The 26,639-nt window shown below is 40.9% G+C and overlaps 1 protein-coding gene and 1 non-coding gene across 5 annotated transcripts in view; one reads left to right on the top strand and one right to left on the bottom strand.

The window, feature by feature from the left end:
• LOC110293184 (acyl-coenzyme A amino acid N-acyltransferase 1) overlaps positions 1–26,639 on the bottom strand; it is a 45,108-nt gene that overhangs the window by 4,843 nt on the left and 13,626 nt on the right. For 2 of the 4 annotated variants that reach the window (XM_021160993.3, XM_085839295.1), the window contains 2 exons: positions 1,717–2,207; positions 362–564 (listed from right to left, as the gene is read on the bottom strand). In XM_021160993.3, the coding sequence (XP_021016652.1) occupies positions 362–564; positions 1,717–2,182 (669 nt within the window). In that variant the 5' untranslated portion in view covers positions 2,183–2,207. The other 2 variants (XM_085839296.1, XM_029476497.2) reach the window with 2 other exon arrangements.
• Positions 18,925–19,028, top strand: LOC115030912 (U6 spliceosomal RNA). Its single transcript, XR_003836513.1, has one exon. It is a non-coding gene; the product is annotated as a U6 spliceosomal RNA (small nuclear RNA).

Here is a 26,639-nt window from a genome sequence, read left to right as displayed (position 1 = left end):
TCAAAACTTTGGGAGAAAGAATCATGTACAGATCATCACTGATGTATGAAAACATACCAAGTTCAGGATTTAGGATCAGTAGCCAATAGAACATTGAAGAGACACATGAATATGTTGTAAGAGCTTCAAATGTAACATGTCTTGGCTTTTCCCAGTGAAGAGACTCACAATGTGTGCACTGTGTATTTTTTTTTTTTTGCCTTTTGTATGCTAGTAAACAGTAATCAAAAAGCAACTCAACAATCCTAAGATTTTTGAAGCATAAAATGTGCTCAGCCCAATACTGCACAGACTGGATGAGACACCTGTGTTTTGTCTTTCCAATGATTTCACAAGATGAAATGAAATTTATTTTCAATACCTTGGGGTGAGATAGTAGGAAGTTGGCAGCTTCTTCAAAATAGTCCAAGTCCACCTCTTGCAGTTTCTCAGGCAGGTCTTCATAGGCAAAATACGCCAATGCCAGCACTGCAAAGCCATGGGAAGCCAAAAGACTGGCACGAAATTCAACTAGACCCCCAATGAGACCAAACAAATCAATAATTCCTGGGAAAGGACCTTTCCCTGGCAGAAAAAGAAAAGAAAGAAGAAAATGGGATAAAAAAAAATAGCTAAGTATGACAGTCAGAGGAGAGTTAACACAAGAAAGTATACATAGGCACACAGTGGTACATGTTCACACACTCTCACACATGCATGTGTGCATACACTTATGTCCACTTGACAGTTCATAGAAATTGCTACCTTATGTCATAAATTCTTAAATTGTGAGTCACAAGTCCATTCAGGCTCATATAAGTGAATATGGGAGAAAGCTGACCATAGGAAATCATGTGAATGCGCAATGGCCAAAATTTAATTCAAAATAAAATGAGCAGTGGTCCCAAGGTCTGCTCCTGCCCACAAGGCTTCACTTTGCCCTGGTTCTGAATGCACAGCAGGTCCACTTATCTCCACCGGTGCCAGAATAGCACTAGTCATCAGTCTCTGTTACCTCCAACACCTGGGCTCAGTTTCAGATTTATTTGTTGTATGCAATGGATGGCAGTGCTTCTACAACACAACAGGCAGTTCTTTGTTCTTATAGACCCATGGTGGTTTAATTACAGAAAGCATGAGGGCTTCTGATGTGTTCCAGCCATCATTCTTCACCTTGTATCAAATTAGTAAACCTTCATGTTGTTTTGTGTTAATGTCTGACTTTTAAAACTGCCCTTTGCCTTACTGAATTGAGTTTCATAAAATTTCATCCAGTGAACTCTGAATTAGGAGAAGCATAGAATTTTTCAACAGGTTGTTAAATGGCCCCAAATCCTGGTGCAATTTGGCACTACCTATTTATGTGAAGCATATTTCTTAGCATTGACAATTATACGACCAAAATTTCAGTGAATCCTGAAAATAGTAAAGATATCTAGCAGTACCCTGCAATCTCAAATATTCAACCAAAGCTTAATTTTTTTTGGAAAAACAGGCAAGCCCATTCATCCATCAGTTTGCAAATTTGCTTTTTCTCTAATAAATGATACAATTGTATGTATACCAAAGAACAATTTTGAAAGTATTTTCCAGACATTATCGGTAACAGATCTCTACACCTATTTCCATACTCCTATATTCCCAATATCTTGTGAAAATTCCTATAGCAAAAAAGAGCTCACAAGTAGAAAAAAAACTTTAATAATCTACATTCTGTATCAGCAAAGTTAGTCTCACCTGGAGGGAGAAAAAGGGCTCCCCGAACCCGACCTTCTTGAATCTGTTCCCTCTTAACCCCAGGGCCAACAAACCAGCGCTGCACTCTCTGGCTGGCCTTGGATGGAATCCTGACTGTTTCTAGCCAGTTAACAGAGTCGTACAGGTCCAAACTGATGCAAAGGGGGCTGTTCATCACATCTTTCTTGATCAGCCTATGGAAAGCCTTCTTGGGTTTCAGAGAGAAAAAGAGGCCCATTGGGTGAACCCCTACATAGTCACCGCCCAAGGCCGGTGTCTGCTCCAGGTCCACCTCACCAGCCTCGTTAGTCTTGTAGAAGGCTTTAGATTGGAACACATTGTCCTTCTCATCTTTCACTGTTGCCTTGATGGTCACTATATGCGATGGAGGCAGTCCGGTTGCTCGAATGGACACCGGCTCATCCACAAGGGCATTTGAAGGTGTGGCTATCAACTGGACCATCATCAAGGTGTTGAGGGGCGCTTCCTCCCTGTGATGAAAGGAAAATAAGCTGGAGACTTAAAAGTCCAAGGCAAGGCTGTCCTCAAGCCTTCCAAGGACTTTACTATGAAATGTGTAGCTCTGGGAAGTAGAGAGATGGTGGTGGTGGAAGGTGTGTGTGTCCCCATTCCCCCAACCAGGGTCTTGATGATAAGGAGTCAGCAAGGGGAGAGAAGGAGTGGCTTCTGTGGCCCTGACTCAAAATCCACCAGGCCCTTCTTTATTTAAACAAGTTTCACAGACTAATGTTTATCTAAGTCGTGTAGGTTATGTTTGATCTTTCTTTACATGTCTAGAGTTGCAAGTCCAGTCACAAATAGAAAACAGGAACAGGACAGAATTTTGCAAATCTAACATTCTACTTCTCCATATTCATTCTCTTTTCAAGGACACTCTTTCTTGTTCTGACTGCAATAAATTCTCCTCATGTTCCATTCTGTGTCCCTTTAAAATCCCTTTACCAATGAAACTGTGAACCTGAAAGAAGGAACCCTGTGCCCCTAGTTACATCACCACCATAATAGATTACCTATTATTATCATCTAATCACTCCAGACCACATTGGGCAGGAGAGGTGTACTGTTTTGGATCCATGTGTTACCTCTCTTAAAACTTCACAAATACTTCATGGGGAGTATAATGTTCATAGTATTAATGCTCAATTTATTCAAAATCACAAAACTACAGTTTTATAGTAACTGAGACATGAATCTGTGGGATCAAATCTAGTTAGAATTCCCAATTTTGCTCTGTATTACTGACCAGAGTTTAGCATGTCATTTAGCTCATTTGATCCCTGTAACATGACCAATGTTCCTGCTCTCTCCTTTCCACCCCCATCTCTCCCTCTCCTCCCCCACACTCTCATTCTCTCCCTCCCCTGGCATAGCCTTATCCACTGGAAACAGGGAGGGTCTTGAAGCCAACACTGCTGATTGACAGCTCCATCAAGGCCCAGGGGATTGCTACAACTTTGGGGTTTTGGTCTCTGAGTGTTGCATTCTTGGGGACATTCTGCATTATGATTCAATTTATGTATTTTTTTCTTTAAAAAAATTATATCTAAGTCTTTTTAGGAAAATCCCAAAATCAACTTCATTTTGCCTTTGAGATCATTGAGGACAGAGAAGTACATAGCTGCATGACCGACTACTCCAAGAATCTTCTCGTGGTATCTGCCCCTGAGCTAACTCAAACATTATAATTGGTGCAGGGTAAACAGAGACAATTGACAAACTCTGACTGGCCAGGAGAACAGATTATAGATTCCAGTTCTCTTTTTATTATAGACTTAGAGGTGTCTCAGAATGTAGTTTAAAGATAGGGTGTCATACAGGGTACATCCCTGGAGGAATAAAACTCAGTAAGTTAGACAGACTAAAATAAACTTTTCCTATGTTATACTGTAGATGGTAAAACACATAGTGAAGAAGTTAGGCATTGGTATTTGCTGTTAATAAACACACACACATACACATTTTCTGTCTATGGAAGCAGGCTGCCATATAATAAACGTGTTTGCTTTGGAGGAAACACTTTAGATTCTTTACATTAGAGTTAAAGGGTATGTGTGTGTCTGTATGTGGTGTGTGTGTGTGTGTCTGTCTGTCTCTGTGTGTGTTTGTGTGTGTCAGTCTGTCTGTCTGTCTGTTTTCATGTGTAGTCAGAGGACATGTTGCTTGAGTCAGTTTTCTCTTTCCACCATGGGACCACACAGATTATCAGTCTTGAAGGCAAGCACTGTTATCTGCTGAGTCATCTTGGAGCCTGGAAAGTTATACTTTCTTATAAAGTAATGATCAAAACATCTTGGGGAGACAAGGCAGGAATAAAGGAAAATGGGGAGGAATGTTCCTAGGGTCTCTGTCTCTTGTAGTTTTAATTGAAGGAGTGCAAAAATGCCCTTTTCCAAAATTGACCAGGACCTTGGACATGAAAGTAGTGTTCCACCCTATAGGGCCAACGAAACCTTAGTACTGTTCCATCTACAGTCAAACACAGTGGAGCACAGATGTAACCCTTCTATTTGAGAGGTAGAGGCAGAAGGATCAACACATGCTTGGGGCAGGATGAGCTACATAGCAAGTTCCAGGCTAGGCTGAGTGGCCACACAGTCAGACCTTGGCTCACTCTCTCTGTCTCTGTCTGTCTCTGTCTCTCTGACTCTTCTTTCCCTCTCCCTCTCCCCCTCCCCCTCCCCCTCCCCCTGCCCCTGCCCCTCCCCCCTCCTCCTCCCCCTCGCCCTCCCCCCATACTCTCACACATACACACACACACACACAAACACATACACTCACATGCATGCATATGTTTATGTTACAAATATTTAACCTTGTACTGAGCTGAAAGTTGCTATTTGGTATGGAACTCACAGGTGTGTATTGACAACAAGGAATGCTAAATTTATTGATTATCGTCTACATGTCATTTAGTTTTATGATTTTTATGACCTGGAAGGAATAACAGTACTTGCTGCCACCTGTTTCCTTTGATTTTGTTACTTATAGGCCAGGATGGAACAGCTAATTGTATTCCCTACCCTTTGGCTTCATGGCCTGTCTAGGGCCACTGGTTCATGTTTAAATTCAGGATTACTCACAAGTCTCAGGTAGATCTTTATCACTTACTGAAAGGCCTGAATTCAGCTTTGGGTGTGGTTGCTGTTGTTGTTGTTGTATTTTGTTTTTTTGCTTTGGGTTAGTGATTTTGTTTGTTTGTTTGTTTGTTTGTTTGGCTGGTTGGTTGGTTGGTTTTGAAACCAGGATCTCATGTAGCTCAGACAGGTTTCAAACTCACTATGTAGCTGAGGCTAGCCTTGAATGCCTGATCCTCTGCTTCCACTATCTTACAAGAACTAAGTTTACTTTTAATGTAGCAGTAGAAGGGCAGTGCCTGAAATTATGTTACACACTTTCTTAAAGAAATAGTTCTTGTTCTTTTGTCCAGGCTACCTTAATTCCATAGGCTGTGATATTGTGCAGGCTAGCTTCATTTCATAGGCTGAAATAATTCTTTCCTCGGTGACTCAAGTGTCTGAATATTACACCTGCCTCTGAAACTTATTTTTTCTTTAAATTACAAAATACATTTACCTCCTTGACTATTTTTTTATTTTCTATTCTTTCTGGGAAGAATTGGGCATGGGCTCTTAGCTTCCTGTACTCACAGGTTTTTCTACTCATCAGAACAAACCTGAATGCCTTTGTTTTGCATTTCCTAAAAATAAAACAAAGGGTTTTATAGAGGTGTTTTCTGCTACACTTTCTATGCCAGTGCTGCTGAACAGGGTGTATATGGTATCAAAGTCATAGACACATAGTTTTGGACAAGCTTACTTGTCCTTTCCCTTAGGGACCTTGTGACTCTTTCTATGAGAATAGCTAGGATGATCACCTTCCAGACAGCCCTTTCCTCTTTGGCTATGGAACACTACTCTGAGCTTGAAGAACAAGAAACGGAGCCACCCTGCCTCCCCTGAAGCAGCACCACTGGGAAACACTGGGAGCAGTTCTGTTTCTGCTCAGTAGAGGACATCAGGTTTTTCCCTTGGCTCATTGGAGTATGGGACACGAATGTGTCTTTTCTGATTTACATCTTTCTAATTAGAGAAACTGGAGATATTTTCAATGCTTGTTGGCTTTATTATTCTTTTCCTTTCTTTCTTTCTTTCTTTCTTTCTTTCTTTCTTTCTTTCTTTCTTTCTTTCTTTCTTTCTTTCTTTCTTTCTTTCTTTCTAACTTTATTTCTGAGAGCCAGGTATTTTACCAAAGAGCCACAAGACATAGGTTTCTAATTTCATTGTTTCTTAGGATGCCCTGAAAAATACCTAGTGGCATACTAGATATATTAGTGGGTCTATTTACTGGGAAGTTCACATTCTAAGTTGTTCTGACTACATTTCTCAATTAACATGGAACAAATTTACTGAAAGAAAAATCAATGCTCCCTTTATTTTAGCCTCTTGTCTACCCCAGAACTCTGCTTAAGCCCTAATCTTTTTCACCTTTATTTTGCTTACAGTATTGACTCTTTGCCCAGTCCTTCATTGAAAGCACCTAAAGTTATGCTATAGATAATATATTCTATATTCTTACCTCCCAGAGAATGTTTTAGAAGCATCCCATACAACTGAGTTCTTGAACCTTTCTTTTATACCCTCTTCCAATCAAATATTGGGTAATAATGGCATCAACCTACTAAAACAATACCTGCCTTTTTAAAATCTTCTCAAATTTAGCAACAGATTTTTTTCTTTTTCTTCTTCATCTGTTTTTATGCACGTGTGTGCCTGGGTGCATGCATGTACATATGTGTTTGTGTCTGAGAGACTACATGTGGGTATACCAGAAGACAACCTTGGTTGTTATCTTCATGATAACACATTGACAAGGTCTGTTATTGGGCTGAAGCCCACCATGAGACATGACTGACTGGCCAGTGAACATCCAGGATCTTCAACATCAGTGCTGAGATTACAGACATATATCACCATGGCTAGAATTTTTACAGGAGTTCTGGAGTAATCGCTTTACCAACTAAGCTATCCCTGTGTCTCTTTGTCTACTAAAAACTGTAATTGTGGTATTTAACTCATGCTTTAATTTAATTCAATACTTCTAGCTTTGCTCTCTTGGAATGTAAATGTAAAGTCCTAAAGATACAATTCCCATTTAAATAAGTACACACATAGATACAAGCGGAAAGCAATGCAAGCTGACAGGTCTCAGGGGCTATCTTCTGGAAGTGTCTATCTTAGAGAGGTTATCTTTGTGTCTCAACACTCCACTAACTATTGATATTCACCTTTTAATTTTTCTGGAGTCCCTATTAAGTACTTTAATTTACTGATTCTGGCTTGCCAGAATTTACACACAATGATCAATGTCATCTTAAGTCTAAATTTCTACCATTTACACTGAGGTAAGGGAAAGGACTTAGATTATAGTGAGAACCTTTATATTTGGAGTTGTCCTAAGGAAATTATGTGGTTTTGATGTAAACAAACCCATGAGGTAAACAGAGAAGGGCTTGTTGAAGCCAACTGTGTATGCAAGTGAATGATGTCTCAGGTTTCCCAACCAACAAACATACAAAGGACCATATGACCAGTAACCCAATGCTCATAACACCTGGGACACGAGCTAAACAAAGGTGCCTTCACAGGTGGGTGGGTTATAGTGTGCACATGTTAAAGTGTGATAGGGATTCAAGCCAAAGCTCTAGAATTTTTCTTTATACAAATGATTTTCAGTTTGACACATCTAAGATATAATCAGGCCCATTTATTCTTTGTTCTTTATATAACAGTCTATTAGAGATCCAATAGACACATAAAAATATCCAGGCTTAAAACACACACACACACACACCATATAAGACTTTATACTTATACACTTCAGAGTCTCAACTAATGGTCTTTCAAAAACTATCACCAGATGGGGGAGGGACTCGGGGAACCACAGTCACCTGTCATGTGATGCTGGCATTCACATTGACAGTGTCTTAAGTAGCCCTATTAGTGATTTCTGTATAGATCTCTCATCCCCATACAACAGAACATAAAATACAGTGTTTACTTGGTTGAGTCCATTTTTAATTCTGCATGCAAGATGGATGTTCTTGATTGTTAGTGAGTACTGTACACACAGAGGACATTAGGTAGAAAATGTTTGCCTTTCCCTCTCTAGTCACTCCCAATAAATTCTTCTTAACTCTATAGAGTGAACTAAGGGCCTGAGCTAACTGTATTTGTATAAATAAAAACCAGAGAGAAATTTGCATTCTTAAAATGAATTTGTATGCACTGCCAGAGAGCTGTATAAATAACCTTCCTATTGTTATAAACATTGAAAATTTTCACCATGTATAAAACACAGTGTTAAGAAATTGTTGCCTTGGGGTGTGGATTTCTTTTGGCTCATATTCATTATGCTTTTTAGTATCATATCATGTGACATTTGTGTGTTTAAGAATGACAGTAAGATGACTTTGAAAATGAATTTAAGGTGGAAGAGTATTGTAGAAATCAGGGGCAATTCTCTTTGGATTAGTGATGGGAATCTCCATCATCTTAGACATTTCTCGTAATGTCACACTTCCAAATTCTGTCCCTACAAAGAAGTCACTTCCTGCCATTGCCGTAGCTGTAATATAATTTATCCTGCTCCAGTTTGCATAGTCTAACAAAAAGTTCTACAACTACAACAATTTTTCAAAGAAATAATGGTTTTTTTATAAATTAGAAACTTAACATCTTAACTCATGCCATGTGACCCTACATATAAACTTTATTTTCCCCAAACAAGAGTAGAAATTTGAGGCCAGGGAGATGGTTTGATGGGTAAAGACACCTACAAACAACACTGATAATCTGAGTTTTCTCCTCAGGACCCGAAAGGCAAAAGGAGAGAACCAAGTCCCTCGGGTTGTCTCCTGATCTCTGTACATGCATATGTATACATGTACTATGGCACACACATGTAAACATGCACTATGGCACATATAAGTATATTGCACTGTGGCATGCATGTACATATGCATATATGTACTATGATGCGTTCATGTATACGTGTATACAAAACCTTATAATTTCAAGATCATTAAAAAACAGACATATGATAGTTCATTCCTCCTCTCTGTTTCCTTTTTGTATGCTTTCTGATAGTGTATTATTTTCCTTCTCTTACTATTAATGTAGTTAGTTAAATATACTCCTTAACTCCTTAGTGGCATTTCACACAATATATAATGGGAAAGAGTTATAGTTCACAAACTTTTTTTTCCTTTTTTTTTAATTAGGTATTTTCCTCATTTACATTTCCAATGCTATCCCAAAAGTCCCCCATACCCCGCCCACTCCCCTACCCACCCACTCCCACTTTTTGGCCCTGGCATTCCCCTGTACTGGGGCATATAAAGTTTGCAAGTCCAATGGGCCTCTCTTTCCAGTGATGGCCGACTAGGCCATCTTTCGATACATATGCAGCTAGAGTCAAGAGCTCCGGGGTACTGGTTAGTTCATAATGTTGTTCCACCTATAGGGTTGCAGACCCCTTTAGCTCCTTGGGTATTTTCTCTAGCTCCTCCATTGGGGGCCCTGTGATCCATCCAATAGCTGACTGTGAGCATCCACTTCTGTGTTTGCTAGGTCCCGGCGTAGTCTCGCTAGAGACAGCTATATCAGGGTCCTTTCAGCAATATAGTTCACAAACTTATACATGTGCAAAATCTCATGCATGTCTTTTTATTTTTCTCGAGTAAAATGATTTCCCTTTTTAGCTTATGTCCCTCTGGGTAGCAGAAATTTAAGTACAGAATTTCAAATACTGAGTGTGTGTATGTGTGTGTGTGTGTCTGTGTGTGTTCTTGGACCCCAGGGAAGGGCCTATGATTTCCTCAGTGGTTGGGAAGCCTTGCCCATATAACATGATGCTTTTTTTCTGGGCCTGGTTTGAAAAAAAAATGCCAAGGTGAGATAGCTTATAGGCAGGCACACACATACTATAAGTCTATATATAAAGTCCAGAGTTAGGTGGAACACAGAGTTGGTGTGAACTAAAAGCTGCCTGCTTGGTCTAAAGGCATAAGAAAAAAGAAAGAAAGAAAGAGAGAGAGAGAGAGAGAGAGAGAGACCTTGAGCAACAACAGAAAAACCACAACTGGTGCATATATGTCCTTCCAGCAGCTCTGGAGACTGAGGAGAAGGATCACATTAATTTAAGAGTTACCCCCCAGCAGCTAAGGAGGCCCTGAATCAAATAACAATGTATAACAATATAATATCAACAAACAGTATGTACCCCTATATGACTTGGTAATGGATATCTCCCAGAAGATTTTCTGTAACTCAAAAACTGGGAAAATGTTTTGCTTTTTTCTATTTCTGGTGTGCCATATTTGTCTGAGGCAACAGATATTGGCTAGGCTTCCCTGGATAGAGAAAAGGCAAGAAAGAAAATTGCAAAATACTAAAATTTGAGGGTGGATAGTCAAGACCATCAATTAATAATATTAGCATTTTTATGGAAGTTGACATTACTTTCAACATAAAAAAGCCACAAACCTCTCATTGTCTCATGCTCCATTTTCATGATCTAATTTTCCTATGTTATATATGTATAATACATATATTTGTCTATATACACAGTAATATTTGTTTACCTCCTCTTTAACTTTATCTCTTTGGATAAAATAAGCTACATAAAAAAACCCTGCAATATTCTATAATTGTGTGTCTGGTTCTCCAAGAAAGTCCTTTACCCAAGCTCAGGCATTTAAACAAAAGCCCCCATTCCCTCAGAGGCTTGACTGAAGTTCCTGCTTGCTAAAAAGGGAGTCCTTCTCCCTATCTCTGGGAAGAGAAACTTGTGGCCTTTCCATTACATATAACTGTGATGCACACTCACACACACATATGTGTGTTGCAAATTTACATATATATATTAATACCTTGGCAGTTACAATTAACTCAATGTATTTTTAAGAATGTTTAACCAACCATTTCATTACAGCTTTAACAGGAGTATAACAAAAATATACATCTTTTTCTTTTTCTACCCTTTATGCTCTAAGTACAATATTGACTCATTGAAAACATATGAAATTAAAGCATAGTTCCTCACTCACAGTAACCACATTTTAACTACTCAGTAACAAATATAGCTAGTGACTCCTATATTAGACAATGTAAATAAAGACATTTTCATTATCAGGAACCTTCCCATTGGACACCACTGCTACAGACTTTGTAAATGCCTCAAGAGCAGACTCATGCCTTATTTAACACTGTGTTCATTCCTAGCCTAGTGCCCAGAAGAAAGCAGTTAATAAATGTTTAAAGAATCATATTGAAGAATGAGTAAATATTTTAAAAGGAGAATTTTTTTTCAAGGAGAATATGAATTTTAAAAGGAGCCAAACTGAATTTTTATGAAGTACTTATGAAGATGGGTGACTGTTCAATATCCAATGGAATAAGTTTTCTAAATGTTCCCAATTATTTACCCCAGAAGGCAGGACTGAAGATTCATGGAATTACACCCCTCCCAAAAGGAAACAAAGGGCATGTACTAACAATTCCCCTGCCTTTTGGAGGATTAACCCTGACTCATTCTCTCTCTCTCTCTCTCTCTCTCTCTCTCTCTCTCTCTCTCTCTCTCTCTCTCTCTCTCTCTCTCCCCCCTTTCTCCCTCTCTCCCTTTCCCCCTCTCCCTCTCTCTCTACGTGGCCGACCTCTCCTCTTCTCTACTCTTTCTTTTCTTGTCTTTCTCTGCCTCTACTCCCTTCTCAACTCCCCTTCCTGTGTCCTAAACTCTATCCTATCCTATGTGCCCGCCCGATGGCTGGTACCTCAGGGGGAAGGGATGCCTCAGCAAGGGAGGGCCGAAGGCCAGCTGAAGCACCCTTCCCACCTCACCATACCTGTCTCTTTAAACATATCCTGTCTCTCTCTTTAATAAACAGCAGGTGAAGCTGAAGCCACCCACTGTTTAGAAACAGAGTTATTTGAAGCTGAGCGTGATAGTCTGGATGTGGAGCTGGTCACAGACCTCAAGGTGAAAGACTCCCAAGCTTAAGAGGATTGAGTGTCTAATTTGAAACCACTCTTACTTGATTGAGGAGGAAATGCAGCTAAGAACTGGCCCAACAAGAGGAAGCATCAAACAAAGAATGAAAGAAAACAAAACATCTCCCACTGCAGATGCAGTTACCAATCGGAAACCATAGTGCTGTTCTCCCCAGCGCCTTCTGTTTCTTCTTCACTCAGAGAACACTCCATCCTTCACTCCAAGAGCATTACCACTCCAGCCCATTTCCCCAGCACTCGAGAACTATATTCCAAGAAAATTCCTCAAAAAGTCAGCGAACTGTCTCTCAATACGTTTGCATTTATTACACTCTGACTTTTGTCTTCAACTTTTACATTTGGTCTCATGAGTGTTTCTATGGGTTTTATACTGAAGTATGGCCTCTGGGTTCTCCCAGCATCCCTCAGTCCTTACCTATTACAGTGTATGGCTGACATACTCCACCTTCTGTCCTGAACTTTTCAGCCCAAAGAATGGGCTGCCCTTCCCCCAAAAGGCTCTGCTCTACATAATCCACAATCCTTGGTTCCTTTCTCTCCATGCTCCTCTTCCTCTCCCCATATGGCTGTCCCTCACACCCTTTTGGTCTGCTAATTACATGGTCATATCTCTTCTTTTGCCCACCACATAGGCATCTCCAGCAAAGCCTCTTGGGGTGGGGGTGGGGTGATACCATGACACACCCACCACATGGGCAATTCTACTTACTAAGACCTTTGCACCTCTCCAACTGTTTCTTCCTCTACCTTCTCTAACCACTTGTCTCTCCCCTTCTACTGGGTGTCACTACAAAGCTCCCTATTTTGTCTACCTTTGCTATAAAAGCCATACCAGTATAACAGGAAGCTTCCTTTCACCCTACTGGGCCCTCGTCATGTGGAAAGGAATACCTCTTCTCTGTGATTTGGGGCATTTCTCTCTGACAAGTTTCTCGGTTGATTGGGGATGCTCCAGATTGAAATTCTTGTTACCATGACACTTATCCCTCTGCTCCATCATGACTCCTCTCAGCTCCTTCCTAGAACTTCTTCACACACACACCCTTAGGAGCTGCCTACATACTCTAGGGTCTGCAGCCTTTCCTTGCCCCCTTCTCCTTGGAGCTACCTGCACTGTCTCTCCTTGGGCCCTCCTGGGTCCCTACATTGCAAGTTTTCTTGCCTCCCCCTCAGAGATGCCTACAAGGTCTTGTAGCTTCTGTGTGCCCTTTTGGCTTCTATAGTATTGGGACCCTCTGTCAGGTGGAGGTCCTGCTTGTTCCTCTTTGTCTCTTATGGCTACACTATTCTCTGACTCTTCACTGTCTAAACCTCCCTATGGGGAGTTCTTTCACCACCTTTCCTCCTTGGACTCCATTCCTTTCTCGGACTCAGAGATTTTTCTTCAAGCCTTGATTTCTTATTGAGAATAGCTTGGCCGCAGCATAGCTCAAAGGCCAAAGATGGCACACTCAAGTTCCAGATTCTTGCAGATTGTAACAACTTTTGCCATCCCAAACGCAAATGATCCTAACATCTTCTATTTCTAAGGTTCTACAGCTTTCGACTCTTGAATCTCTATAATTTCTCAAGAAATCTTTTAAGATTATTGTGTAAATAGTCTTTATCACAGGTTAATTTGTAAGTTCATTGGGTGAGGTTAAAGAATCTGTAAAAACAAAACTTAGCTTTAAAATTATAACAAAAGGCTTATAATGAAAATCTATACATAGAAATTTTAATTTAATTTGCCATATATATGATATATATTTGATTCTTTTCTAGAATGTACCATATATATATATGCTACTTTGTCAGGAGCCATCTAGCAACGGCTATAAGGTAGCAGGTGATCTTCCAGAGATGCTTCACCATGAAACTACAATGAAAGAACCTTTGAGAGAGAGGCGAGGCCCAAAGGGCAAATCTCAGGAAATAATTCCTGCAGCTGATATGCCGTTTCTGTCCTTATGCAGTTAATATATAAATCCTGAGCATTAGCCTACCCTATTGGCCAGATTTCTGCAGATCAATGAAGATGTGCTGTCTTGTAGCGCTATATAGACAAACTGATGATTTCTTAATGATGATCTTACGTGAATTCCTAGAATTATTCTAGTATTTATTAAGCCTTTTATAATAGGACTGATATTAAAGCCCTCTCTGATATGAAAACTGCAATTATAGCTCTGCCAGTCTTCATGTGTCAAGAGGTAATTGCTTCTGAGAGAGAAAAACCAGCCATTTAGCACTTAGGAGCACATTCCTAGAGGCAATAAAACAATTAACCAAAGGTCATAAAAGAGAAAGAATGATTTATTCTAAGTGCAAGGACAGAAAACAAAAGATTGACTGGGCTTATCTATATAAAACTTCAAAGCAAACTTAATACAAAACTTTTAGTTTTAGACTCTCAGTGAACCTGTGGAGCTAGTGACAGATAATGAATATCTAACTAGAAAACTACTTCTAATGGAAACACATGTAAATATTTTTGTTGTAAACCTCTTATTAAATTTATGATTTGAATAACTTTTAGTGAACTTTTGTTTAAAAAAAATGAATGAAAAAAAATCATGTGATCTATTCTCCTAGAAAATGTACAAAAGCCAGGCAGTGGTGGCGCATGCCTTTAATCCCAGCACTTGGGAGGCAGAGGCAGGTGGATTTCTGAGTTCAAGGCCATCTTGGTCTACAGATTGAGTTCCAGGACAGACAAGGCTATACACAGAGAAACCCTGTCTCAAAAAAAGAAAAAAGAAAATGTACAAAAACTAGGAATGATGACATTACGGCAGAAGGAGGGAACAATATCTATCCCTTGACAGAAAAGTCTGAGAAAGGCAGCTCAGAGGTAGTGATGATCAGAAAAAGAAAAATCAAACTTGGAGGAGGAATCTGAAAAGAAAGTAACAAATTATCAGAAACATGAGTGGCCTACACTGCAGCACTTAAACCTAAGTCATTTCATAAGAACTCCTAAAAAATGTAAAAAGAAACCAAAAGGGCCTATAGGGTTTGCTGCTGGAGTATACCAAGCTAAGCAAAGGCTAAATCAGGAGGCTGTTTCCCTCTGGTTAGGGAGGATAACAAAGGGGATAAGGATTCTTTATGGGAATCTCTGTCATTTACATTTCTTATGACTCCTCATGATTAGTTTAAAGTAGCCAGAGCCTGCCTGCCTAGCTAAAAACATTGGTTTTTACTATGGATGGCTATATATGAGAATTTGGCTCAAAAAGAGTTGTCTAAGACAACTGGACAAAAGAAAGGAATAAAAGAGTTAACATATAAAATGTGTATTGGTATTGGGGAATAGTTTATAGAAAAAAAATCAACAAAGAATTACAAAGGAAGCTTTAATAAAAATATCAACTGCAGCACAAAACCCAGAAAAACATTTTTGAGGAATCTACTGCTCAGCTGACAGAGGCTAAACCTAAAAAATGTCTCCTAGCTCTGAGACAAAAGACATTGTTTCCAAAACAACTGCCCTTTGAGAATGGTATGCCTGTTTGTCAGTCTTTTTTAGAGACAAGTTTTTTTTTAAAAATCTAAAAATATTTATGATTTTATTAAAGCATGCCCTAAGTTTGCTACTTCACACCTTCAAGGTATGACCATTACAACAGCCTCACAAGGTCAGATTACCAAACAGAATCTTACCAATCAAGGAAAGAAAGAATTTAATCAAGCAGGCCTGGCTAGAAAACGTTACTTATGTAACAAGCCCGGACATATCAACAATGTCCCAATAAGGCAGGAAGCACTGTATTTTAATGCCTCTGATCCCTCTCAGAGCAGAAGTCCAATCAAACCTCTCTCTTTGCCCTGACCCATCCACCCAGCTGTCAGAGAGGGTGTCATTGGGAAAAAGTGAATGCAAATCTTGCTTTCACATAAATGGCACTCCCTTATCTGTTGCTACTGTCATCCCTAATAATACAGAAATCCTATCAAACCAGAGAAACTGGATGAGGGACCTACCCCAGGCACCTCAAACAATAGAGGTACTTCAACAGCCTCAGGCAACCAATCCATTTGCCTACAGAGGAACTTCTAACAGCTGCAGCTGGCAACCCCAGGCAGCACAGGACTGAGCTTCTGTTCAGCCTCCACAACAGTATTCATTCACTCATAACCCCCACTCAGAACAGGTTACCTTAGCTCTTAAAAATCATAAAGGAATTTTTCCTCACACAAGGAACCTGTACATAACCCAAAGAACTAATAATACTAGTTATTATATTTTTAGAAACTGAGGACGAGTCTTTTTAAAACTGCTCCACTGTTTCCTAGCTGTTTCACAGTTCTGGCCCTAACTTTCAGAACCACGAACCATCAGCTCTTCGCTACGCTCAGAGGAAGTGCTCCTACATTCCTGTAGAGCTGCCATCAATCCCTGAGACACCCCAGTCCTTGTGATTTAAGACAGTCAAACGTTACATTTGTCATGTCTTTTGGAAAGTTAGCCTTTTTTCTTGTTGTATGGACACTTATTTCTTATTGTTATTGATGCTTCTGCCTACCCTGGGAAAACTCCCAAGGATGTAATACTTTTTGTTTTTCTATCTTATATTCTGGCAATGCCAAGGGCTTAAAATCATCTCAAGATGCCCAGGTGGCATAAAGCAAGGATTATAAAACCTCACCTCCTCCTTAGTCCTGAGGTTATCATTTTGTTTCCTTTTAAACCAAGGAAGCAACAACAAATCTCAAATAGTTTGGATTAGTATGGCTTTTTGTATGGTGATAAAAATCTACAACATACTGTATATGTGGTTCACCTTTGGTTTACAATATACTCTCTATATAGTGATAAACTTTTAAAGTTATAAAAGTCACTTCAGATTAGCAAAAGTTGGTTTAAAATGTATGCCTAACTACTTACATCTTTGCTGTTTAACACAAATCTGCCAAAAAAAAATTAAACAAGTAACAGCATGCGTTTGATAAATAGGATATGTTTGATAAATAAGACTCCTGGTAGCTTTGTCAGACTAACTGCAGAAAGCAAGGCTTCAGAAACCTTCTCAGTTCTCTGCTCATGTAAAAATCAAGCCTCCAGCCTCACTTTCCTACCCAGGCCTCCAGCTGAGAAAGACTAACAGTTAACCTTGCTACCAACATATAAAGAGATAAACTCACAAAACAGCTTGTAAAGTACCTTTGTATTACTTCCTTATTTAAAGGAACTTTCTTTGTAATGAATTTCATTGGTAATCAACCATCTGGATCTCATGACAAATAAATGGGTAAAAAGATGATCTATGGCATATTTAAAAAATGAAAAATGCTCCATATTTCTTTACCCCTCTTTCCTAGTGTTATATTAAGACTTCAAGAGTTCAGAATTTTAATATTAAGCCATAGAGATCTGATAAACTATTAGTCTGGCCCTGGTGAAGCACTACTAATATTATCATAGTCACAAGCTCAAGATTTTACGTTTCCTTTTGGTTATCTTCTAAATCTAAAACATCTGTCTTCTCGGTTAAAACATCTGTCTAATCTATATACACCCAGTCTTCTGGATAGAATGAAGAGTGTGAATGCTTTTGGCTAAAATTGTTTTACTATAGATTTTACTATAACTCAAAGGCGTGAGTATACTGTCTTTTCTCTTTTCTACAATGTGGATTTCAGTAAAGATTACAAACAGTGGTAATAATAATGTCTAAAACTTATCTCTTTTTATAAATGTTTTACATACACACACACACATATATGTATATATATATAGTTGTAAGCTTCAGGAAAACATATATAGTTGTAAGCTTCAGGAAATTGACTTACCTCTCACTAGTCTAACTTGCCCTCCCTCCAGTGCCTCTTCCCTACATAATCCAGGCATTTTGGTTACCTACCTACTTTTGTATGTCTGGCCTCGTGACGTTGGTACATGGTTCTCCTCTTTCTCTTCCCCTCCCCATCTCCCTACATGGTTCAGGGACATGTCTACTCTGGACTCTCTCAGATGTCCCTGCCTCTGACTATGCTCTTCCACATATCTTTAATAAACTTTTTCTTCCACCATACCTTAGAGCTGTCATGTCCTTTCCTTGCTTTTTTATTTATTTTTTCACTCAATGCGGCTGATATAAATCTGCAAACCACATACTATAGTGATATAGTATATTTCTAGATCCTCAGAGAATCTGCCACCAGGTGTAATTCGAGAAACACAAACAGCAAAATGTAAAAAGGCTTTCTTAAAATAGAGGTGTTGCCTACTAGAAAACCAAAGAAACCAAAAAAAACTAACCTCCTAGACATTTCCCATGAATTCAGATGCACAGTGTAGGACAGGATGTCTTGCCTTTAAGGAACAACGGCAAAGCACTGCAGATTTACCTGTAGCTTGCAAATTTCTATCATACAAAACACCATAACGTGTTGAAAGTTACAACCGGCTCTTGCTCTCTTGTCTTCTTGGGCTCTTCCCTTTTCCCTTCCCTATTCCCTTCCCCCGTCTCTCCATGTGTTCAAGGCCTGTTCATGGCCAGCCTCTATTTCTCTACTCTCTCCCTCTCTCTGTCTCTACTACCCTCTTAACTCCCCTCCCCATGCCCTGAATAAACTCCATTCTATACTTTAAAAAAGAAGAAGAAGAAGAAAGTTACAAATGTTTCCAGGAAAACCACCAGCAGCTCCAAGATCCTGTTTGTTAGGTTCCCACGGTCAGAGCAGGAGCAGGAGCCATCACAGACTGAAAGCAGAGATTCTGTCCCAGGCTGCCTTTCAACTGAGCTGCTCCAGAATGAACTTTAATACTTAAGCCTTTCTCCTTGACTCCTCCTATCAACTCCTGATTCCCTCTCTTGGCTTTTGTCATTGATTTCCTCCTCTGTGGCAGTAATCTTGTAAGCAGGTTATCCTCTTTCCATCTCTGCAGTGGTGTGGACTGGAAACAAAAGAGTCACATGAGGATCGTGTTTTTGGAAATATTACAAGGGGCCACACCTGAAGTCTATGACTTGGTTGGTCTAAGAAAAAACACTGGAATTTATGTGACATACTGTAGCAGAGCATCAAAACTTTCTCAAAAGGGACATCTTACAGTTTTAGGAAAATGAGGTGTATAGTTACCAATGCTGGTTGCTCTAAAGACTGGGGTGCTTCTTTATAAGTGATTAAAGTAGGGCTCATTGCAGCAGCCCATATGCTAAAATTTGAACAATACTGAGATTAGCATGGCTCCTGCAAAAGACTGACACACAAGTTTATGAAGCATTCTGTATTTTTTTTTGAGAGTAGGTAAGAAAGTAAATCACAAGAAAGAAGAAAAAACTTGAAAATATTGTCTTCCGGAAATATCCCCCATTTTAGTACCTCTTCCTGTTGTTTTCCTTTTCATAGTATATCCACATATGCGTGTAACATGGCATATAGGAATTGGGCATAATACCTTGGGAAAGTACCTTGATAATTGATGAAGGTGACACTGGATATTCAAAATATAGATGGGAGAATTATAATACTGAAGAGGTTGGCTCAGAACCTTTGGAAAATTCCACCAAGCAGCCTTCCCCTCCTGAAATAGAGAGGTCATAGAGCACATAGGAGCCCGTCCCCTCCAGAAGGGAGAGGCTGATTACATTCCTTAGAAAGACTACAGTGGGGACCCACTGTTGGCCACCCACAGATAAGAGAAGCCCTTGCTACCTCATTCCTTAAGGACTGATCAGTTTAAAAGTCACACTGTTTTGCCAATCACATTGTGCCTAGTTGCTCATGCTCTATTCCACCCCTGAATACTGTATAAAAACTGATTGCCCAGGTCTGCCACCTCTCCTTTGGATGCAGAATGACCCTCTTGCTTTTGCATGGATCCCTGGCTCTGTGTGGTTCGCTCAGAGGGTCCTTGGTAGCTAAGGCTCATCATAGTCTTGGACCAGCTCAAGCAGGTACCATGGTTTTGTCTGAACTTTCAGTTTGCTTGCAAACATCTGGAGACTCAGAGAGCACACAGTGTTTGGGGAGGTCAAGAGCAGTGGGCAGATGTGCCTTAATGCCACTACCATTAGGAGCCTGGAGGAGGCTCCAGGTCCCCTGGTGGGAGGCAGGAGGATTCCCCTCCATTTGACCCAGTCAAGTGTAAGACAGCCGAGTCACCTGATTACTGGCTTCCTGCCCATGGCAGGAATGAACTGTGCATTTATTGTCTTTCTCTGTGTTTGTTGGTGTTGGTTATCCTGTCCTGTGTTTTTGGACTTGGACTAATGACATTATTGGACAGACTGAATATACCCAGTTAAATATCCTAGTTAACCACTGGAGGAGAAAACTTGTCAGTAGTAGTAGTAAAGAAGAGCAAGTTAGTTACTCTCTGTTCCTCTGAATGGTCTACCTTCATAGTAGGGTGGCCACCTGTAGGGACCTTCAACTTGCAGCTGACCAAAGCAGTAGAAGAAAGAGTCTTTAGGCCAGGATCTCTCGGGCACTCAGAGCAAGTGCCCTACATAGTTACCTGGAAGAATCTAGTAGAGGAGACCCTTCCCCACCCCATGGATAAAGCCTTTCTTCCCCCCCCCCCCAAGACCCACCTCACAGGTTCTGGCTGTCAGGAAGAAGGAAACATGGAACTTCCCAGTCCTGCCATGGGGACCCAAAGTCTGAGAACCACTCCCCTGATACCATGGTGGCTCTCCCACTGAGGGCATATGGGCCTAGAAAAGGGCAATCAGGCTATGCAATATTGGCCCTTCTCTTTGGCTAACTTGTACAACTGGAAGGCCCAACAACCCCCCATACACACACACACACACAAAACTTTCCAAGGGACCTATTAATTTCTTTGAGACTGTTTTGCTTACTCATCGGACTACCTAGGATGATATCCAACAACTCATGAGAGTGCTCTTTATGACTGAAGAGTGAAAGATGATAATGCAGGAAGCCAGAAAGAATGCCCCTCAGACATGGGGGTTGTTGTCAGCAGCAGGCTTTTCTTGACTAGACCTGAATGGGATTTTAATATGGCAGAAGGTAAGGACCACCTGAAGGTCTATGCTAGACTCTATTGGCAGGTCTCAAGGGGACCACACAACAACCCACATATTTCACCAGGGTACATGAGGTTAAGCAGAAACCAGATGAGTCACCCATAGCCTTTCTAGAGTGGGACATGGAGGCATTCTGCCAATATACACCCTATGACCCCAGCAGCAAGGAGTACAAAGTTACTGTGACTATGGCTTTTATAAACCAGGCTAGTAGAGATATCAGGGAAAAGCTTCAGGGGCTAGAGGGATGACAGGATAAGCCATTGAGGGATTTAGTGCAGGTTGCTGAGAAAGTCTATCATAACAGGGAGACAGAGGAGGAGAAGGAGCAGAGAAAAAGAAATAAAGAAAAGTGACAGGGAAGGAATCTACAGAGAGTCCTGGCTACAGTAGTTAGGGAAGGCAGAGAAGAGAGACAGAAAACTCCTTGAAAAGAACCAGTGTGTATCTTGCAAGGAGAGAGACCACTGGGTCCGAGAGTGCCCTAACAAATGGAAGCCGGGGGCAAGAAATCCCAGGCCTTGGGAAAAGCATCCCCAAATGGTGAAGGTGCTAGCCCTGGGGGAAGAGGGATGATGGGGTTCAGAACCCCTCTGCTAACCCAGGGTAACTCTGAGAGTGGAGAGGAAACCCAAGTGGCTCAAGAAATGACTATGTAGGAGACTATCCCAGTTATGGGCCTGCAAGAGACACTTACTGGGAAGTGGGACTGGACTAAGGAATGGCCTCACTTAGAATATACTGACGAAGAAAGGACTCAGATTGCTAGCCACCCTACCAACTACTACCTAGAGAAAAAGGGCAGTGGCACACACAAGAAGGAAAAACTATCCTTCCCAGAAAGCAGGTTGAGGAATTACTTGACCAAATGCATAGATGGACCATTTAGGAGATTAGATTCCTGCCACCCTGTGTCTCTAGGGCAGGGACACACCAGGAGTCATGAAAAATCAAAGACAAGATCCTGCCACCAGATACAATGCAGGTATTCCTCTGTAGTGGACAAAGCCATATCCCCAGTGATTTAGAGAACCTGCCATGTCACCCTGGTAGGGTTGTGGGGGCTGCTGAGGCTCAGTGCCAGAAGATACACCCTAGCCATCTCATGGTTTCTCTGGCTTTGCAGAAGGGGGGTTACTTGGGTATCTGGCTGCTAGATTGATGAAAGCTGGAGAGCTGATCCTAGCTCTTGCCCATGGTAGCATTAGGTGGCCTAGCCAGAGCAGTGCTGGGGAGTTTGAGGGAGATCCAGGGGGCTGACCAGCTCAGCTACCACCCAGGCCCAGATCCAGGATTTTGAATTGGTTCATGGAAGTAGAAGTTTCTGGATATGTCATGTGATGTAGACTCATGTGATGTTTTGCTGAGGCAAGACCAATCGGAGGACACATGATGTTTGGAGAGAGTATAAATAGGACTCAATATACAGTGATGGAGTGCTTGCATAGCTAACCTTGCAAAGGTTTGTTGGGCTCAAGTCTTTGCCAATTTTCAATTTGTTGAGAGAGGCACATCAGAGAATTTCTCCTGTCATACAGGCTGATTCTGGTAGATTCCACTGCCTAGTGCCTGGCAGTTTCTGCGGGATCATGTCACTGCTGCTGATTTGTGTTTGGTATCCTGACACTACTGAATTGGACTGCTGACATTCTGACAAACAGAGATTGGAATCACTTCCAAGGACTACTTCTAAACAATCCACATCCCCTTGTCCAATCCCTTTTCTCCCCTACCTTTGGACGGTGGGCTAGAATGGGGGGGGGGGGGTTGAAGCACTTGAAAACCTGTATTAAAAGTAGGTTATTAAAAAAAAAATCTAATTCCTCAGTGGTTAAGAGCACTGACTGTTCTTCTAGAGGTCCTGAGTCCAGTTCCCAGCAACCACATGGTGGCTCACAACTATCTGTTATGGGATCAGACAGCCTCTTCTGGTGTACCTGAAGAGAGTGACAGTTTACTCATATACATAAAATAAATAAACAAATATTTTAAAAAATCTAAGCCTACAGCCCACCCCCAAAATCTATATCATCTGTAAATTATTAGAGCATGTGAAAGGGCCAATCCTGCTGATCCAAAGCTGGAGTGCCACACCAACTCCAGTAGTGACTACTGTGACAGGTCCAAAAGCTTGGACACAGTCCGGAGGCGAAAAGTTCATGGAAACTTAGTCTCCTGGAACCATGGCCTCCTGTATAATGAATGCACTAAACTTGTCACGAATATATCTTACAATTCTTTATTAGCAGCACAGTAGTTATAATAGGACGCTGAAACTGTGCTTTGAGGTGAGTGCCACCTCGGCCTCGCAACCCTCTCGCCCTTCCTCTCAGGAGGAAGAAGCTGAAGGCGGCTCAATCTGTTGTAGGCCAAAAAGCCCAAGCGAGGACGGCAGAGCACCCCGAGTCTTAGTGGGAAAAATATGGCTACCCCAGCAGGGACAGGCGGGGGCTCATGGGGGCAATGATGAGCACAGTCCTCCCCTGAGTTCGTTACAAAGGCACCCACTTTCTAGGGGTTCTCGTGCCACTACCGCTCATGGAAAGGTGTGTACCTCAAGGCCCTGCCCTGTAGCAGCCAGCAGCCTGCTGGCCGGGAGGATAAGAAAAATGACTTTGCAATAACGTTTTCTCTTGCCAAAGAATACAGAAAATAAAGGGGGTAGGAAATCACAGCAGGCAAAGTACCTTGAAGTTACCTGACACAAAACAAAGGGATGACTTCAAAAGGATTTACAGGAACCAGATAAATGTTTACAGTAAGGATAAGGCAACTCTGCTTAGGGTCAGCTCAATGACAGCTAAGGTTTTCACACCCATAGTCACAATGCATTCTGCTAAAGAATTGCTGTGGGCAAATTTAATAACCATTAACTAAAATGGGCAGCTAATATTTAATTACCATTGATTATAATTGATAACAATTATAAAAGCTTTCCTTATTTTCTGCAAAGCCTTCTGTAGTAAACTAAAACCTTAAGTATTAAAAAGATATTGCCTCTGAATCTTTTCTGGAGCAACAGCTACTCCCCAGAACTAAAAAGCTCCTTGTGTGAGAGCAAGGATTTTAAGTAAACTTCCCTTGAGAGGCAAGAAGAGGCAAGTTTCAAGAACTTCCTTTGGCACACCATTTGCAAAACAAAAGAAAGTCACACAAACCTCACTGAGGCTGCCCTGAGCTTTGTATGGCTGTATAGCCACAGAGAGCTGTGTTAGTGCTCTAATAAGATAATTACTCTTGTAATTATCTTAATTAACAATATATGGGTGAGTATAAAATCTTAAATTTGCGATCAAACTGCCAGCTGCACTTAAAGGAACACTGGCAATTTTTAACCATGATTTTTAAGTTTCTTACGCAACAACGTTAGAATAATATCTACAGGCTTGGGAAAGCAATACCCAATTTCAAAGCAATACATCACTTTAGAATCAACATTAAATCTTTACTACACATTGCAAGATTTGGCTGCCAATTTATACCTATGAATGCATGACAGTGCAAGCTTTAATGCTTCATTAAAGAGACATTGCTTTAAATCTATCTAATTCTACTTTCAAGAATAAGAATCACATTAAATATTATCTCAGCTAGAAGTATCTTAGAAGACCCAGTTTTTTGGCCTGCTTATGCCACGTGTTTGAAAAGACTCCTGAATTGCCAATTTAAGGCTAACCTTTTGTTACCAATGTTACAATTATTTAATAATAACCAATAATTTATGAGCTGATACTTTTATGAAGACACGCAGAGCACATTACCATTAAATAAACAAATGAAGCGGCTACACTTAGACCAATCAGAGAATATTAATTTTTTTCTAGCTATAGTTATAAAATAAAAAGCACTTTGTCATTAGCTAAACGCAATAATCACGATTGCAGAGAATTTTCTTAGGAAAAAAAAATATCTATCAGCTTTTTCGCCCCAAAACCATGAGGCTGCAGACTCCCTTTCTTAAAAAACAGTTTTTCCAGCAGGGGCCCTCCTGCTGTGCCTGATCCTGGCTAAAGCATGTGGCCACTCTCTTGCTAAACTAGCAGATAAAGTTTTAGCCGCCGACACAAGCCTCTTCCGGTCAGAAAAGCACCAGGGCAGCTAGGGCGCAGGGTCGGCTGACACTCGCCAGCTACCCACAACCCCCGCCACAGGATTTTGAGACTGCTGGTGAGTGGAACACAGCTTCTGCTCCAGTCCAATCACGCGGGACCTGAGACTGCTTTGGTTGGGGAGGCAGAAATCCGGCCTACGTAGGGCCACAAGCCTCTTCCGGTCAGAAAAGCACCGGGGTAGCTAGGGCGCAGGGTCGGCTGACACTCGCCAGCTACCCACAACACCCGCCACAGGATCTTAAGACTTCTGGTGAGTGGAACACAGCTTCTGCTCCAATCCAATTGCACTCGGGACCAGAGACTGCATTAGTTAGGGAAGCAGAAAACCGGCCTGAGTAGGACCACAGGCCTCTTCCGGCTGGACCAGCACCGGGGTACCGCCAGCTACCCACGACCCCCGCCGCAGGATTTTGAGACTGCTGGTGAGTGGAACACAGCTTCTGCTCCAATCTTTAAACAGTGACAACGATAACAACTAACCCCAGAGATTACCAGATGGCGAAAGGTAAACGTAATAATCTTACTAACAGAAACCAAGACCACTCACCATCATCAGAACCCAGCACCCCCACTTCGCCCAGTCCAGGGCACCCCAACACACCGGAAAAGCTAGACACGGATCTAAAAGTATATCTCATGATGATGGTAGAGGACATCAAGAAGGACTTTAATAACTCACTTCAAGAATTACAGGAGAACATGGCTAAAGAGTTACAAGTCCTTAAAGAAAAACAGGATAACACAATCAAACAGGTAGAAGTCCTTAAAGAAAAACAGGATAACACAATCAAACAGGTAGAAGTCCTTAAAGAAAAACAGGAAAACACATCCAAACAGATGATGGAAATGAACAAAACCATACTAGACCTAAAAAGGGAAGTAGACACAATAAAGAAAACCCAAAATGAGGCAACACTGGAGATAGAAACCCTAGGAAAGAAATCTGGAACCATAGATATGAGCATCAGCAACAGAATACAAGAGATGGAAGAGAGAATCTCAGGTGCAGAAGATTCCATAGAGAACATCGGCACAACAATCAAGGAAAATGTAATATGCAAAAAGATCCTAACTCAAAACATCCAAGAAATACAGGACACAATGAGAAGACCAAACCTACGGATAATAGGAGTGGATGAGAATGAAGATTTTCAACTCAAAGGACCAGCAAACATCTTCAACAAAATTATAGAAGAAAACTTCCCAAATCTAAAGAAAGAGATGCCCATGAACATACAAGAAGCCTACAGAACTCCAAATAGACTGGACCAGAAAAGAAATACCTCCCGACACATAATAATCAGAACAACAAATGTTCTAAATAAAGATAGAATACTAAAAGCAGTAAGAGAAAAAGGCCAAGTAACATATAAAGGCAAGCCTATCAGAATTACACCAGATTTTTCACCAGAGACTATGAAAGCCAGAAGATCCTGGACGGATGTTATACAGACACTAAAAGAACACAAATTCCAGCCCAGGCTACTATACCCAGCCAAACTCTCAATTAACATAGATGGAGAAACCAAAGTATTCCACGACAAAACCAAATTAACACATTATCTCTCCACGAATCCAGCCCTTCAAAGGATAATAACAGAAAAAAAAAAACAATACAAGGACAGGAACCACGCCCTAGAAACAACAAGAAGGTAATCCCTCAACAAACCTAAAAGAAGACAGCCACAAGAACAGAATGCCAACTTTAACAACAAACATAACAGGAAACAACAATTACT

Source organism: Mus caroli, unplaced genomic scaffold (genome assembly GCF_978045245.1).
Source record: "Mus caroli unplaced genomic scaffold, Mus_caroli_1 scaffold_6, whole genome shotgun sequence".
NCBI classification, from domain to species: domain Eukaryota; kingdom Metazoa; phylum Chordata; class Mammalia; order Rodentia; family Muridae; genus Mus; species Mus caroli.
This window is presented reverse-complemented; position numbering and strand designations above follow the sequence as displayed.